General features: G+C 41.5%; 1 protein-coding gene across 4 annotated transcripts in view; it reads right to left on the reverse strand.

The window, feature by feature from the left end:
* Window positions 1-14377, reverse strand: part of STARD3NL (STARD3 N-terminal like) — a 60156-nt gene that overhangs the window by 7657 nt on the left and 38122 nt on the right. For 2 of the 4 annotated variants that reach the window (XM_059170756.1, XM_059170757.1), the window contains 5 exons: window positions 13847-13924; window positions 11172-11225; window positions 10941-11058; window positions 10637-10732; window positions 4101-4834 (listed from right to left, as the gene is read on the reverse strand). In XM_059170756.1, coding sequence (XP_059026739.1) covers window positions 4722-4834; window positions 10637-10732; window positions 10941-11058; window positions 11172-11225; window positions 13847-13924 — 459 coding nt within the window. In that variant the 3' untranslated portion in view covers window positions 4101-4721. The remainder of the gene's footprint in view (window positions 1-4100; window positions 4835-10636; window positions 10733-10940; window positions 11059-11171; window positions 11226-13846; window positions 13925-14377) is intronic. The other 2 variants (XM_059170759.1, XM_059170758.1) reach the window with 2 other exon arrangements.

Here is a 14377-nt window from a genome sequence, read left to right on the forward strand (position 1 = left end):
AAAAGACACAGGGTATCAGAATGGATAAAAAAACAAAACCCATCTATATGTTGCCTCCAAGAAACACATTTTAAGCCCGAAGACACCTCCAGATTTAAAGTGAGGGGGTGGAAAAGAATTTACCATGCTAATGGACATCAGAAGAAAGCAGGAGTGGCAATCCTTATATCAGATCAATTAGATTTTTAGCCAAAGACTATAATAAGAGATGAGGAAGGACACTATATCATACTCAAAGGGTCTGTCCAACAAGAAGATTTAACAATTTTAAATATCTACGCCCCCAATGTGGGAGCAGCCAACTATATAAACCAATTAATAACAAAATCAAAGAAACACATCAACAATAATACAATAATAGTAGGGGACTTTAACACTCCCCTCACTGAAATGGACAGGTCATCCAAGCAAAAGATCAGCAAGGAAATAAAGGCCTTAAACGACACACTGGACCAGATGGACATCACAGATATATTCAGAGCATTTCATCCCAAAGCAACAGAATACACATTCTTCTCTAGTGCACATGGAACATTCTCCAGAATAGATCACATCCTCGGTCCTAAATCAGGACTCAACCGGTATCAAAAGATTGGGATCATTCCCTGCATATTTTCAGACCACAATGCTCTAAAGCTAGAACTCAACCACAAAAAGAAGTTTGGAAAGAACCCAAATACATGGAGACTAAACAGTATCCTTCTAAAGAATGAATGGGTCAACCGGGAAATTAAAGAAGAATTGAAAAAAATCATGGAAACAAATGATAATGAAAATACAACGGTTCAAAATCTGTGGGACACAACAAAGGCAGTCCTGAGAGGAAAATATATAGCGGTACAAGCCTTTCTCAAGAAACAAGAAAGGTCTCAGGTACACAACCTAACCCTACACCTAAAGGAGCTGGAGAAAGAACAAGAAAGAAACCCTAAGCCCAGCAGGAGAAGAGAAATCATAAAGATCAGAGCAGAAATCAATGAAATAGAAACCAAAAAAACAATAGAACAAATCAACGAAACTAGGAGCTGGTTCTTTGAAAGAATTAATAAAATTGATAAACCCCTGGCCCGACTTATCAAAAAGAAAAGAGAAAGGACCCAAATAAATAAAATCATGAATGAAAGAGGAGAGATCACAACTAACACCAAAGAAATACAAACTATTATAAGAACATACTATGAGCAACTCTATGGCAATAAATTTGACAATCTGGAAGAAATGGATGCATTCCTAGAAACATATAAACTACCACGACTGAACCAGGAAGAAATAGAAAGCCTGAACAGACCCATAACCAGTAAGGAGATTGAAACAGTCATTAAAAATCTCCAAACAAACAAAAGCCCAGGGCCAGACGGCTTCCCGGGGGAATTCTACCAAACATTTAAAGAAGAACTAATTCCTATTCTCCTGAAACTGTTCCAAAAAATAGAAATGGAAGGAAAACTTCCAAACTCATTTTATGAAGCCAGCATCATCTTGATCCCAAAACCAGACAAGGATCCCACCAAAAAAGAGAGCTATAGACCGATATCCTTGATGAACACAGATGTGAAAATACTCAACAAAATACTAGCCAATAGGATTCAACAGTACATTAAAAAGATTATTCACCACGACCAAGTGGGATTTATTCCAGGGCTGCAAGGTTGGTTCAACATCCGCAAATCAGTCAATGTGATACAACACATCAATAAAAGAAAGAACAAGAACCATATGATACTCTCAATAGATGCTGAAAAAGCATTTGACAAAGTACAACATCCCTTCCTGATCAAAACTCTTCAAAGTGTAGGGATAGAGGGCACATACCTCAATATCATCAAAGCCATCTATGAAAAACCCACCGCAAATATCATTCTCAATGGAGAAAAACTGAAAGCTTTTCCGCTAAGGTCAGGAACACGGCAGGGATGTCCATTATCACCACTGCTATTCAACATCGTACTAGAGGTCCTAGCCTCAGCAATCAGACAACAAAAGGAAATTAAAGGCATCCAAATCGGCAAAGAAGAAGTCAAATTATCACTCTTCGCAGATGATATGATACTATATGTGGAAAACCCAAAAGACTCCACTCCAAAACTGCTAGAACTTATACAGGAATTCAGTAAAGTGTCAGGATATAAAATCAATGCACAGAAATCAGTTGCATTTCTCTACACCAACAGCAAGACAGAAGAAAGAGATATTAAGGAGTCAATCCCATTTACAATTGCATCCAAAACCATAAGATACCTAGGAATAAACCTAACCAAAGAGACACAGAATCTATACTCAGAAAACTATAAAGTACTCATGAAAGAAATTGAGGAAGACACAAAGAAATGGAAAAATGTTCCATGCTCCTGGATTGGAAGAATAAATATGGTGAAAATGTCTATGCTACCTAAAGCAATCTACACATTTAATGCAATTCCTATCAAAGTAACATCCATCTTTTTCAAAGAAATGGAACAAATAATGCTAAAATTTATATGGAACCAGAAAAGACCTCGAATAGCCAAAGGGATATTGAAAAAGAAAGCCAACGTTGGTGGCATCACAATTCCGGACTTCAAGCTCTATTACAAAGCTGTCATCATCAAGACAGCATGGTACTGGCACAAAAATAGACACATAGATCAATGGAACAGAATAGAGAGCCCAGAAATAGACCCTCAAATCTATGGTCAACTAATCTTCGACAAAGCAGGAAAGAATGTCCAATGGAAAAAAGACAGCCTTTTCAATAAATGGTGCTGGGAAAATTGGACAGCCACATGCAGAAAAATGAAATTGGACCATTTCCTTACACCACACACAAAAATAGACTCAAAATGGATGAAGGACCTCAATGTACGAAAGGAATCCATCAAAATCCTTGAGGAGAACACGGGCAGCAACCTCTTCGACCTCTGCCGCAGCAACATCTTCCTAGGAACAACGCAAAAGGCAAGGGAAGCAAGGGAAAAAATGAACTACTGGGATTTCATCAAGATCAAAAGCTTTTGCACAGCAAAGGAAACAGTTAACAAAATCAAAAGACAACTGACAGAATGGGAGAAGATATTTGCAAACGACATATCAGATAAAGGACTAGTGTCCAGAATCTATAAAGAAGTTAGGAAACTCAACACCCAAAGAACAAATAATCCAATCAAGAAATGGGCAGAGGACATGAACAGACATTTCTGCAAAGAAGACATCCAGATGGCGAACAGACACATGAAAAAGTGCTCCATATCACTCGGCATCAGGGAAATACAAATCAAAACCACAATGAGATATCACCTCACACCAGTCAGAATGGCTAAAATCAACAAGTCAGGAAATGACAGATGCTGGCGAGGATGCGGAGAAAGGGGAACCCTCCTACACTGTTGGTGGGAATGCAAGCTGGTGCAGCCACTCTGGAAAACAGCATGGAGGTTCCTCAAAATGTTGAAAATAGAACTGCCCTATGACCCAGCAATTGCACTATTGGGTATTTACCCTAAAGATACAAATGTAGTGATCCAAAGGGGCACATGCACCCGAATGTTTATAGCAGCAATGTCCACAATAGCCAAACTATGGAAAGAACCTAGATGTCCATCAACAGATGAATGGATCAAGAAGATGTGGTATATATACACAATGGAATACTATGCAGCCATCAAAAGAAATGAAATCTTGCCATTTGCAACAACATGGATGGAACTAGAGCGTATCATGCTTAGCGAAATAAGTCAAGCAGAGAAAGACAACTATCATATGATCTCCCTGATATGAGGAAGTGGTGATGCAACATGGAGGCTTAATGGGTAGAAGAAGAATAAATGAAACAAGATGGGATTGGGAGGGAGACAAACCATAAGTGACTCTTAATCTCACAAAACAAACTGAGGGTTGCCGGGGGGAGGGGGTTTGGGAGAAGGGGGTGGGATTATGGACATTGGGGAGGGCACGTGATTTGGTGAGTGCTGTGAAGTGTGTAAACCTGGTGATTCACAGACCTGTACCCCTGGGGATAAAAATATATGTTTATAAAAAATAAAAAAATTTAAAAAAAAAAAAATCTGAATACATCTATATATAAAAGGTAAAGAAACTGAATGAGTAATTAGAAGTCTTCTCACAAAGGTAACTCTTGCTCCAGATGGTTTCACTGATGAATCTATCAAACATTTAAAGGAGAAATAATATTAATCACTCATAAGAAGAATTCATTCAGAAAATAGTATGTTTGGAAAGACTTTCTAATGTATTCTATGAGGTCCGCATATTAAAGGTAAGGACAAAACAAGAGAATTACAGACCAAAAGGTAAAATATCGTGAGCATATGTTTTATATCTACACATAGGTACAAACATTCTCAGGAAAATATTAGCAAATCAAATCCAGAAAACTACTACTGGATTATACAACATGACCAAGTCAGATTTATCCTTTATATATAAACAGTTGATGTGATATACAGATAGTACTTAATGTGCGTCATCATATCAACTGAATATAGGATAAAAACCATACTATCGTTCAACAGATGCATATAAAGGCAAAACATTTAATGTTTATTCAGGAGGAAAACTCTCACACTAAGAATAAAAGCAACCTTTTTTAACCTGATCAAGGGCATCTGTGAAACCCACAGCTGACATCATACTTAAGGCTGAAAGACTGACCATGTCCCCCCCCAGACCAGGAACAAGACAGGGTGTCTGCTCTTGATATTTCTATTTAACACGATACTACAATTCTAGACAGTGTGGCTAGAAAAAAAATAAAATATATTTAACAGAAGAAAATTAAAAGTAAAAAAGTCTTTTACCACAGATGACATGATCTTGTATGTAGAAAACGCCATGGAATCTATATGTACACAAAACCAAAATTAGAACTCAGGAACAAGCTTAGCATTGTCACAAGGTACACATTCCATATACAAAATATCAGATTTTTATATACTAGCATGGAAAACTGAAAATAAAATTAAGGAAACAATGCCATTTACTATAGAACTAAAAAGGATAAAACACTTAGGAATTACCTTAACAAAAGAAAAGCAAAACTTATATGCTGAAAATTACAAAACAATGCAGAGAAAAATTAAAGGATATCTAAATAAATCCAGAGAGGATCCATGCTAATGGATTAGAAGATTCAATATTGTGACACCAATTCTTCCCAAATTCATCTATAAATCCAATGTAGTAGGCTTTACTCACAAAAATTAACAAGCTCAACCCAAAATTGACATGCAAACCCAAAAGACCTAGAATAGACAAAATAATGCTGAAAAAGAACAAAGTTGGAGAACTGACGTGGTCACCCTACAGAAGCAATTGGGGGGGGCGCACCCAAAATTTGATTTGGATGATGAGACTGATGATGCTGCACACACAGAGGGTGTGGAAAGCTTTGTCACTGACACATGAGGTCCTGGGGACAGCAGGGTGGGCCTTTCAAGCACAGGCTTGCAGCACCTGATTTCAAAGCTACAGAAAGATTAAGTTACAGAGTAAGGCCAGTGTGGTACTGGTGCAAAGAGAGCATACAGGTCAGTGAAAGAGAACTGAGAGTCCAGAAATAAACCCTTACACTTATTGTTAAATGGTTTTTGACAGATGTGCTGCATTAATTTGGTGCAGGAAGGGAAAGTCTGTTGGACAAAGTGTACTACCACAGCCAGATATTCGAAAGGCAGAAGAATAAACTTAATTCCCTACCTTTTCCATAGATGAAAATTAATTCACAATAGACCTTAAACTTAATGGAAGAGCTAACACCATAAAATATTCTCTAAGAAAACATAGGAAGGATACAAGACTAAGGCAAGGAGTTCTTAGATATGGCTACAAACACATTATCCATAAAAGAATATATTCTGATAAACTGGATATCATCAAAATCAAAACACGTACTTCAAAAGGTTCCATGAAGAAGATGAAAAGTCTACAGCCGGCAAAAGAAATATTTGCACATCATTTAAAGGACTTTTATCTGAAAAAGGACTTTTATCTATTTTATCTAGAATTTCTAAGGAACTTCCACAATTCAATAAGACATACAACATAACTTAAAAAAAAATAAAGGTGGTAAAATAGACATTTCTCCAAAGAAGACATATGACTAATTAATAAGCTCATAAAAAGGTTCTCAAGGTCATCCATCAGTCCTTAGGGGCAAATGAAAACCACAAGGAAAGAGCACTTCAGACCTGCTAGAATAACCATAATCAAAAAGCCCCTGCCAGGTATGGAAGAGTACATGGAAAAACAAACCCTTACACACTGCTAAAGGGAACGTAACATGGTACAGCACTTTGGAGAACACTTTACCAATCACTTGAAAAGTTCAACAGAAACTCACCCTAAGATTCAAATCAAAACGACATTGAGATACCACCTTACACCAGTTAGAATGGCCAAAATTAACAAGACAGTAAACAACAAGTGTTGGAGAGGATTTGGAGAAAGGGGAACCCTCTCACACTGTTGGTGGGAATGCAAGTTGGTGCAGCCTCTTTGGAAAACAGGGTGAAGATTCCTTAAAAAATTAAAAATAGAGCTTCCCTATAACCCTGCAATTGCATTACTGGGTATTTACCCCAAAGATACAGATGTCGTGAAAAGAAGGGCCATCTGTACCCCAATGTTTATAGCAGCAATGGCCACGGTCGCCAAACTGTGGAAAGAACCAAGATGCCCTTCAAGGGACGAATGGATAAGGAAGATGTGGTCCATATACACTATGCAGTATTATGCCTCCATCAGAAAGGATGAATACTCAACTTTTGTAGCAACATGGACGGGACTGGAGGAGATTATGCTGAGTGAAATAAGTCAAGCAGAGAGAGTCAATTATCATATGGTTTCACTTATTTGTGGAGCATAAGGAATATCAGGGAGAACATGAGAAGATGGAGAGGAGAAGGAAGCTGGAGGAAATTGGAGGGGGAGATGACCCATGAGAGACTATGGACTCTGAGGAACTGACTGAGAGTTCTGGAGAGGAGGAGGTTTGGAAGTTGGGTGAGCCTGGTGGTGGGTATTGTGGGGAGGGCATGTATTGCATGGAGCATGGGGTATGGTGCATAAACAATGAATTCTGGAACACTGAAAAGAAATTTTAAAAATAAATAAAAATTAAAAAAAAAAAAAAGGAAAAGAAACTCGCCCTAATACCCAGTGAGTCCTCTCCTAGGAATCTAAGAAAAATAAAAGCAAATGTCCCCAGAAAGACATGCACATAAAAGTTTGTAGCAGGATTAGTCATGATAGCAAACATAGCCAACAATTCCAATGTTTAACTACTGATAAAGAAAAGACTGTATGTCCCTAAAATGTAATAGTATCAAGTCACATAAAGGAATGAACTACTTATACATGCCACACCATGAATGGCTGTCAAGAACATTATATTAAGTAGAAAAAGCCACATGCAAAAATTACATATTCTATGATATTGATATTAACTGTCCAAAAAGGGCATATTTTTAAGACAGAAAGTAGATCAGTGGTTTATCTGGGACTGGAAGTAGGAGTGAGGGTTAGTTAAAAAATATTTTTGGATGATAAAAGTGCTCTAAAATTATACTGTGATGTTGGCTTAAAAGTATAGGTTTACTAAAAATCATGCAGTTGCATATTTACAATGGATCAATTTTGTTTTCCAAATTATAACTCATTAAAGCTACTCTTTTTGTAAGTTTTTTATTTCTTTTCAGCTTAACAGTATTCATTGTTTTTGCACCACACCCAGTGCTCCATGCAATCCGTGTCCTCCCTAATACCCACCACCTGGTTCCCCCAACCTCCCACCAACCCCTCCCCCTTCAAACCCTCAGGTTGTTTTCAGAGTTCATAGTCTCTTTTTTTAAAATCAAGGTTAGACAGTATCTTCAGTGGCGATGTTTTAATACACTTCAAACTTTTAAATAAAAAGTAGTAAAACTATGTTTCAAATCTGTTGATTACACATCAAGTGACTATAGAATTGATCATCTAAACGAGAACATTTCCAATAGATCAAAGAAGCTCTAATAATAACTACATGGAACCACAGGACACTGCCAAGACTGTCCAGGGCAAACCAGCATGTATGGCTGGTTGCTATTAGAAAGTGTAAAATTATAATTACAGTGTCTTTCTCTAGATTTGCTTACCACAGATTGTATTATGCAACTGAACTGTTCTTCAAATTAAGTCTTTTGATGATTTACGAGGTGGCTAACTTTTTCTCAGCATCACAATCGGTTCACTTCAGCTGTCTGACCCCATATAACACCTTCAGCCCAACTGTCTGACAGAGGATTGTGGTTCCTTGTTCCTTCCACTGAATACACAGGGAAGCAGGACACAGTTAGACCAATACGTAAACTGGCAAACACATCACGTTATAACCCTTCAAAGTACATCTAACAAAAGGTGCTAATTTTCCAAATCTCTATGATAATAAAACTCAACCCATCCCTTTACAAGGAAAAGTGCTAACATTTTAATTTTAATTCTCTTCTCATCCATTCCTTCTACAGCTATCCTCTACTCTGTGCCGTTGCCTCACTAGGTGCTAGAGAAAGAAAGTCAGGAGAAGGCCAGCAGCCCCCAGACGCCCTCTCCTCCACCAGGGGCCCATCAGCGCTGGATCCGTCCCAGAGCAGCAGGAGCCCAGATGTCCTGTTTCATTTGTAGCCACTGGCCAAAAGAGCCCACAGTGCTTTAGAGTCGAATCTTATGTTGTAAGAACCTTATTCCAATAATAGTTTCAATTTTAATAACTTCCTAACTTGATGGTCAGACAATGAAAATATAATACAGTAAAGTCAGTCATTTTGAACACTCCTTCTCTGCCTGCTACTCAACTGCATTTTGTCTTGAACAAAGCACAACACCACGACAATGTTTGATCAGCTCCTTGATCCAACGAAATGGTAATGCTAACAACCACCACTAGGTGGGGGTAAAAGTCAGAGGCAGGAAGACAACCATAGATTCAGAACTAGAAAGCTTGAGGAAGAATGTCTAAGTGGTATTCCTCCTGTTACTATTCTGGTCCTCTGAACTTCTAACTAAGTAAATACATTACTACTAAGAACATTTATTACTCTTAGAAAAAGAAAATCTATATGAAAGCATGAACAACAATGTAAACTTCCTTTTTTTAAAAGGAGTCCTATGACAAAAAAAAACTCAAGGAAATAATTCTCTTATGAGGTAAGCAGAAGTTTAACACTTATTTCAGTTACTGTTGGCTGAAAAAGAGATCTTCTGCTAGCTTGCATCTGTATCTTATCTAACTCTGTGCTTTCATGGTTTAATCTGCAAGAGTCCATAATACCAAGTTACTTAAGAGTTCTCCTGACTCACTGTCCCATGGCCATGGCCATGCCTCTGATCTTTAAGTCTTTCTGCCTGGAATCTGCTTTACTATTGTGTGTGTGTGTTTCATTACTTACTTAGGGTACTTAGGGTCAATGCTGGGAATAACATAACACAGTCTCTAACTCAGTTTACTATCCCAGTAGTGGAAACAGGTCAGGTCAGTGCAGAGGGCAGTGCAGCCAGCACACAGGACAACGTTGGGGAGAGTTCCTAAGGAAATGCAGAGAACACCTCCCAACAGCCAGGGGGTGGGGGTGGGGTGGGAGAAGCCTTCTCTCCTGGCAGTGGAGAGTAGGACTACAGAGCAACAGTGTGAAGGAGAGAGAAAGCAAGCTGCCGAATGGCCTGAAGGTTTGTTTAGGAACACAAGGTCTTCAACAAAGTTCAGAAGAGAACACAAGAGGCTACGGGGAGGTTGGACTACTGTGAGTGAGGTCAAATGGTGCTTCTGCCAGGCCAAGGACCCATCACTTCCCTTATCCTTTTTGCCACTGAAGGATTTTGAACAGAAGAAGATGGGATCAATGTTACATTTCCATAAATACTGAGAGCCCCCACATGGATTAGCTGTGAGCGTGGACTCCAGCACTGAGACGGGGTTCAAATCTGAGCTCCCCTTCTCACTCTTTATATGGCCTTCCACAATTACTCCCTTTCCTATGCCTCAATCTGCTCATCTCTGAAATAGGCTCCTAGAGTGGATTGAGGAACTCATGTAACAATGCAGTGTTCTATGTCCCATGGCACTCTGGTGGGGCGGGGAGAGGCTGACTGAGGCAGGGAGACAGGAGCTGGTGCAGGAACCACAGCAGGAAGAGCTAGATGGAAGGTGGGGGAGACAGGACGTGGTACAAAGCAGGAGACACAGGAGGCAGGAACACAGAGGATGGAAATGGCAGGTGACCAGTGGGATGGGGGCCTGAGAAAGGGCAGCTCCCCAGGGAGGCTCTGGTCTCTGTCTCGGGCAACCTGGAGGACAGCGCTCCCGCCTCACACAGGGGGTGTCGGAGGATGGTCAGGTGAGGGGATGACAGGGAGTAGGAGAGCATCAAGACCCTTCCCCTGCTCTGTCTTCTGAGATGCAGATCACACATCACAGGGTCTGTGGCCCTCGGTTACATTTATTTTACACTCTGGGTCTCACCACAGGTCCCACAGCAAGGCCATGTCTCAACGCCTGCTGTGTTCAAGTCTGCTCAGGTTCTAAGAGTAGGTGAGGGAAAGGAAAAGGAGGGAGGGTCGAGCTATTGAGTGATGGATGAAAACACAAACGATAATCACATTATTTTACCTGCTTCAGATTCAGGAGGAGAATAAAACTGACCATCTGAAAGACCACCAGGTATAAGTGCTGCCCTCTCTGAAGCATCCTGAACTATCAGGAGTCCTAGAAGAGAAGAGATTGAGTTGCTGGGGATGATGGCACAATTCTGGGAGCTTCTTGGCAAGGTTAACCAAAATAAAATGCTGCTATCATTACATTAAAAAGAAGTCTTGGCAAAAAGCTAAGCTCTGTTCAAATCATGACTACCAGAATCTTCCTTCTGGCCTGCTCCCTAACCACTCTCAGGAGACTAACCTGGGGAAACACTTACTGTTTTCCTCTTCTGCCTCTTGAGGTAAGACTTTGAAATCCAGGAACCACGTCTCAATCCAGGCAAGGAGAAATGAAATGATGGGCAGCACGTAGCCGAAAGCCCCTTGGGAGAAAAGCTGGAAGGACAGACGTGACGAGGAGAGGGACATGCAGTTACCGGGAGCTCACACTGGAAAACGAGGCTTCGCCATTAGAGACGATAATTGTAAGAAAACGTGGGAGGCTGTACCTTTGAGAGGATCACTTTTGCGAGTAAAAAGGCACTGGTCACTGCTGTTGTCAACTGAAAGACACATAATCCAGCACCATTTGAATTAGACATTTGACATTGGGAAGGCACCTGCTCCCAAGACACCTGTCTGAGTGAGAAGCTTCTAATGCCTGGAGAAGCTCTGCCAGGCTGGGCTCCTGCCCACATCACTCTCTCCAGCTCCTGAACATGCACTGGGCCTACGTGGGCTTCTCCGTGGTGCCCCATTCCTCCCTGGCTGCTGGTGCTCTCCCTCCTCCCAGGGTCCAGCAGGCTAGTGTGTTGGCAAACTAAGTTTTGTCCCCCACAAGGTGCAACAGGCAAAGGCAGTCTCCCCACAGAAGGGACCCCTGAAATGTAGAGGCGGCACTCCCCTTACTGGTTGGGGACCCAGAGATCATCCCACAGGACCTGGGCCTTGTCCCTCCATCCACCAGCTAGGACTCCTAGTAACAGGAATGCTGTCTGGAGTGATGCCGACAGTAGCCCGACTCACAGCATGGGGTTGGGGGGACATCGAATGTGAAGCTCTGTACGTATTAAGACAGCTGCAGAGTCAGTATTTGTTAGCAATTCACAGCGTGCGCACACACACACACCCCAGTCAAAGTAAGCTCTCTGGAAGAGGAGGCATTTTACATTCCGACACTCATTAACTTTATAGGCTGACATTTAGTACCTTTTCAGGTACTAGGTGAGTCCTCCTTCCAGTTGCCTGATCCCTCACTGTGAATGTTTTTAAAACGAAAAATCAAAAATAATCAAGTGGATGTGCTAATCATGATTCATCGCTTCATAACTTGGTTTAGATATTGAAGATACTTGGGATGCCTGGGTGGCTCAGTCAGTTAAGTGTCTGCCTTCGGCTCAGTTATATCCCAGGGTCCTGGGATCAAATGCCGCATCGGGCTCCCTGCTAAGTGGGGAGTCTGCTTCTCCCTCTCCCTCTGCCTGCTGCTCCTCCGGCTGTGTGTTCTCTCTCTCTTCCTCTCTGATAAATAAAATCTTCAAAAAAATTGAAAATAGATATTGAACATACTTCCTAAAAAGTTCAGACTTTCACTGAAAGTCACTCTGTCCTCTGAAACAAATACTGAGACTGACAGTCTGACAAACACTAGTGTACATTAAGGAGATCTGGAGTAGAACATCTTAAATGGGATGGCTGTAGAAAACTGGGAACGGAAAATCACAGCAGTTGGTTATCAGCAAAAATGTATTCAGGAAAGGGAATCAAGTCTGGCTAACACCGTCAGCCTACAGCTGAGACACATTAGCATGGGGCTCAGCTGATGGTCCGATGTCAGTCCCATGATACTGTGGGTGCTCGGGAGAGATGCCCCAGGCCAGTGCAGCTCCTGGTGGACTGTGTCTTAGAAGGGAGTCTGTCCCTCTTAGAAGGGAGTCTGTCCCCAGCTGGGCAAGCCATGCGGGCCCCCACACACACCCCAAGGCCTCACTCCAGGAGCAGGTCTACAGGCACTCCTAAACAGGTCTCTCCAGCTGGGGGAGTTCAGCATTCCTCCCCATACACCTGCCTTATCAGAGTGCTCCAAAGGGTGAGTGTTCAGACATCTGTGAAAATGGCAAAAATAATTGAGGCAGAATGGCTTATAATTCTTCTTTTAACCAGTTAATATTTACTGACAGTGAAGAGCAGGTGCCAAGCTCCGTGTCAGATCCAAGAAACAGAGATGAGCAAAAACACCACTGCCTTCGGGGCTTCTGGGTGGCTCAGTCAGTTAAGTGTCCAAACCTTGGTTTCAGTTCAGGTCCTGATCTCAGGGTGGAGAGATCAAGATCAGTGTCCAGCTCAGCACTCAACTGGGAATCTGCTTCAGGTTCTCTCTCTCTCTCTCTCTCCCCCCTCCCTGCATTCCCTCTCTCTCTCTGTGTCTCTAAAGTAAATAAATCTTTAAAAATGCCACTGCCCGGGCACCTGGGTGGCTCAGTGGATTGAGCCTCTGCTTTTGGCTCAGGTCATGGTCTCAGGGTCCTGAGATCGAGCCCTACATCGGGCTCACTGCTCGCCAGGGAGCCTGCTCCGAGCAGACCGCCCGCTTCTCCTCCTCCACCTGCCTCTCTGCCTACTTGTGATCTGTCTCTCTCTCTCTCTCTGTCAAAAAAATAAATAAAGTATTTAAAAAAAATTAAAATGTCACTGCCTTCAAGAAGTCTGAAGGCAACAACTAAAAGGAACATGGAGCTTTTCCCTTTAATATTGAAGGGAGGGGATAAAATAGCAAGAAAGCCAATTATCAAAATAAGCAGAGAACAAGTCATGAAAAATTACCAAGCAGTTTCAACCAAAGGGGAAATTTTCTAAGTATCTTTGTGCACCAGGGCTGATTTCACCACTCATTTGCAAAATGAGGCAGAGGGTGTGCTGGTGCTTGGCCAAGAATCACTGCTGGGGCTCTACGTTCCTCATCCGGCTCAGAGTCCACCAAGGCGAAGCTAGTTACTCATCACCTCTGGAATCACCACCACCCCAGCGCGTCGAACCTCCTGAAGGGTGGAGGCAGGGGACTCAGGAAAAGCTAGCAGAGTTCAACCCAGAGGAAAAGCGCATTTTCTCCCAGCCTGTCCCTGCTGTGAGCAGGCCTGGGCCACCAGCATTGGACGGGATGAACCAGCCACACAGACATACTCACCGCTATGGCCCACCAGTGGCGCAGTCTGCATACAGCATATGCAAGTATTAACACTTTAAATCGAAAAACTGCCAAGAGCTACATTAAAAAAAAAAAAAAAAAGGCAAGGTAAGTTTTTAAAAAGAGATACAAGTATCAAATAACTGAGTTTTATGAAGAACTCAACAGAGCGTCTTTACTATTCTAATTTAACTTGAGATGGGCACTGGGCTGTAGACCCATATTTGGATCTCTGCTTGAGAATCTATGCAGTACTGCCCAAATGAGAATTCAAATTCACGTCCCATTAGCAACACAAGAATATATAATTACATGTTTTATTTTTCCTTTCTGTTTGAGTGCACATATATTTCTGATATCCTTTTAAGACTGGAGAAAATGTTCTGAAAGTTGACTTTTCCACTCCTGGTATAAACACCTTTGGAAGATACCAGGTTCTTAGTAAAGTCCACTGCAGAGCTCTAGGTTTTGGGGTTATTGGGACAGTTCTATCCAAGTAACTACCACCCGGTTATTCAGGGTGGCTCTGGG

Source organism: Mustela lutreola, chromosome 4, assembly GCF_030435805.1.
Source record: "Mustela lutreola isolate mMusLut2 chromosome 4, mMusLut2.pri, whole genome shotgun sequence".
NCBI lineage: Eukaryota > Metazoa > Chordata > Mammalia > Carnivora > Mustelidae > Mustela > Mustela lutreola.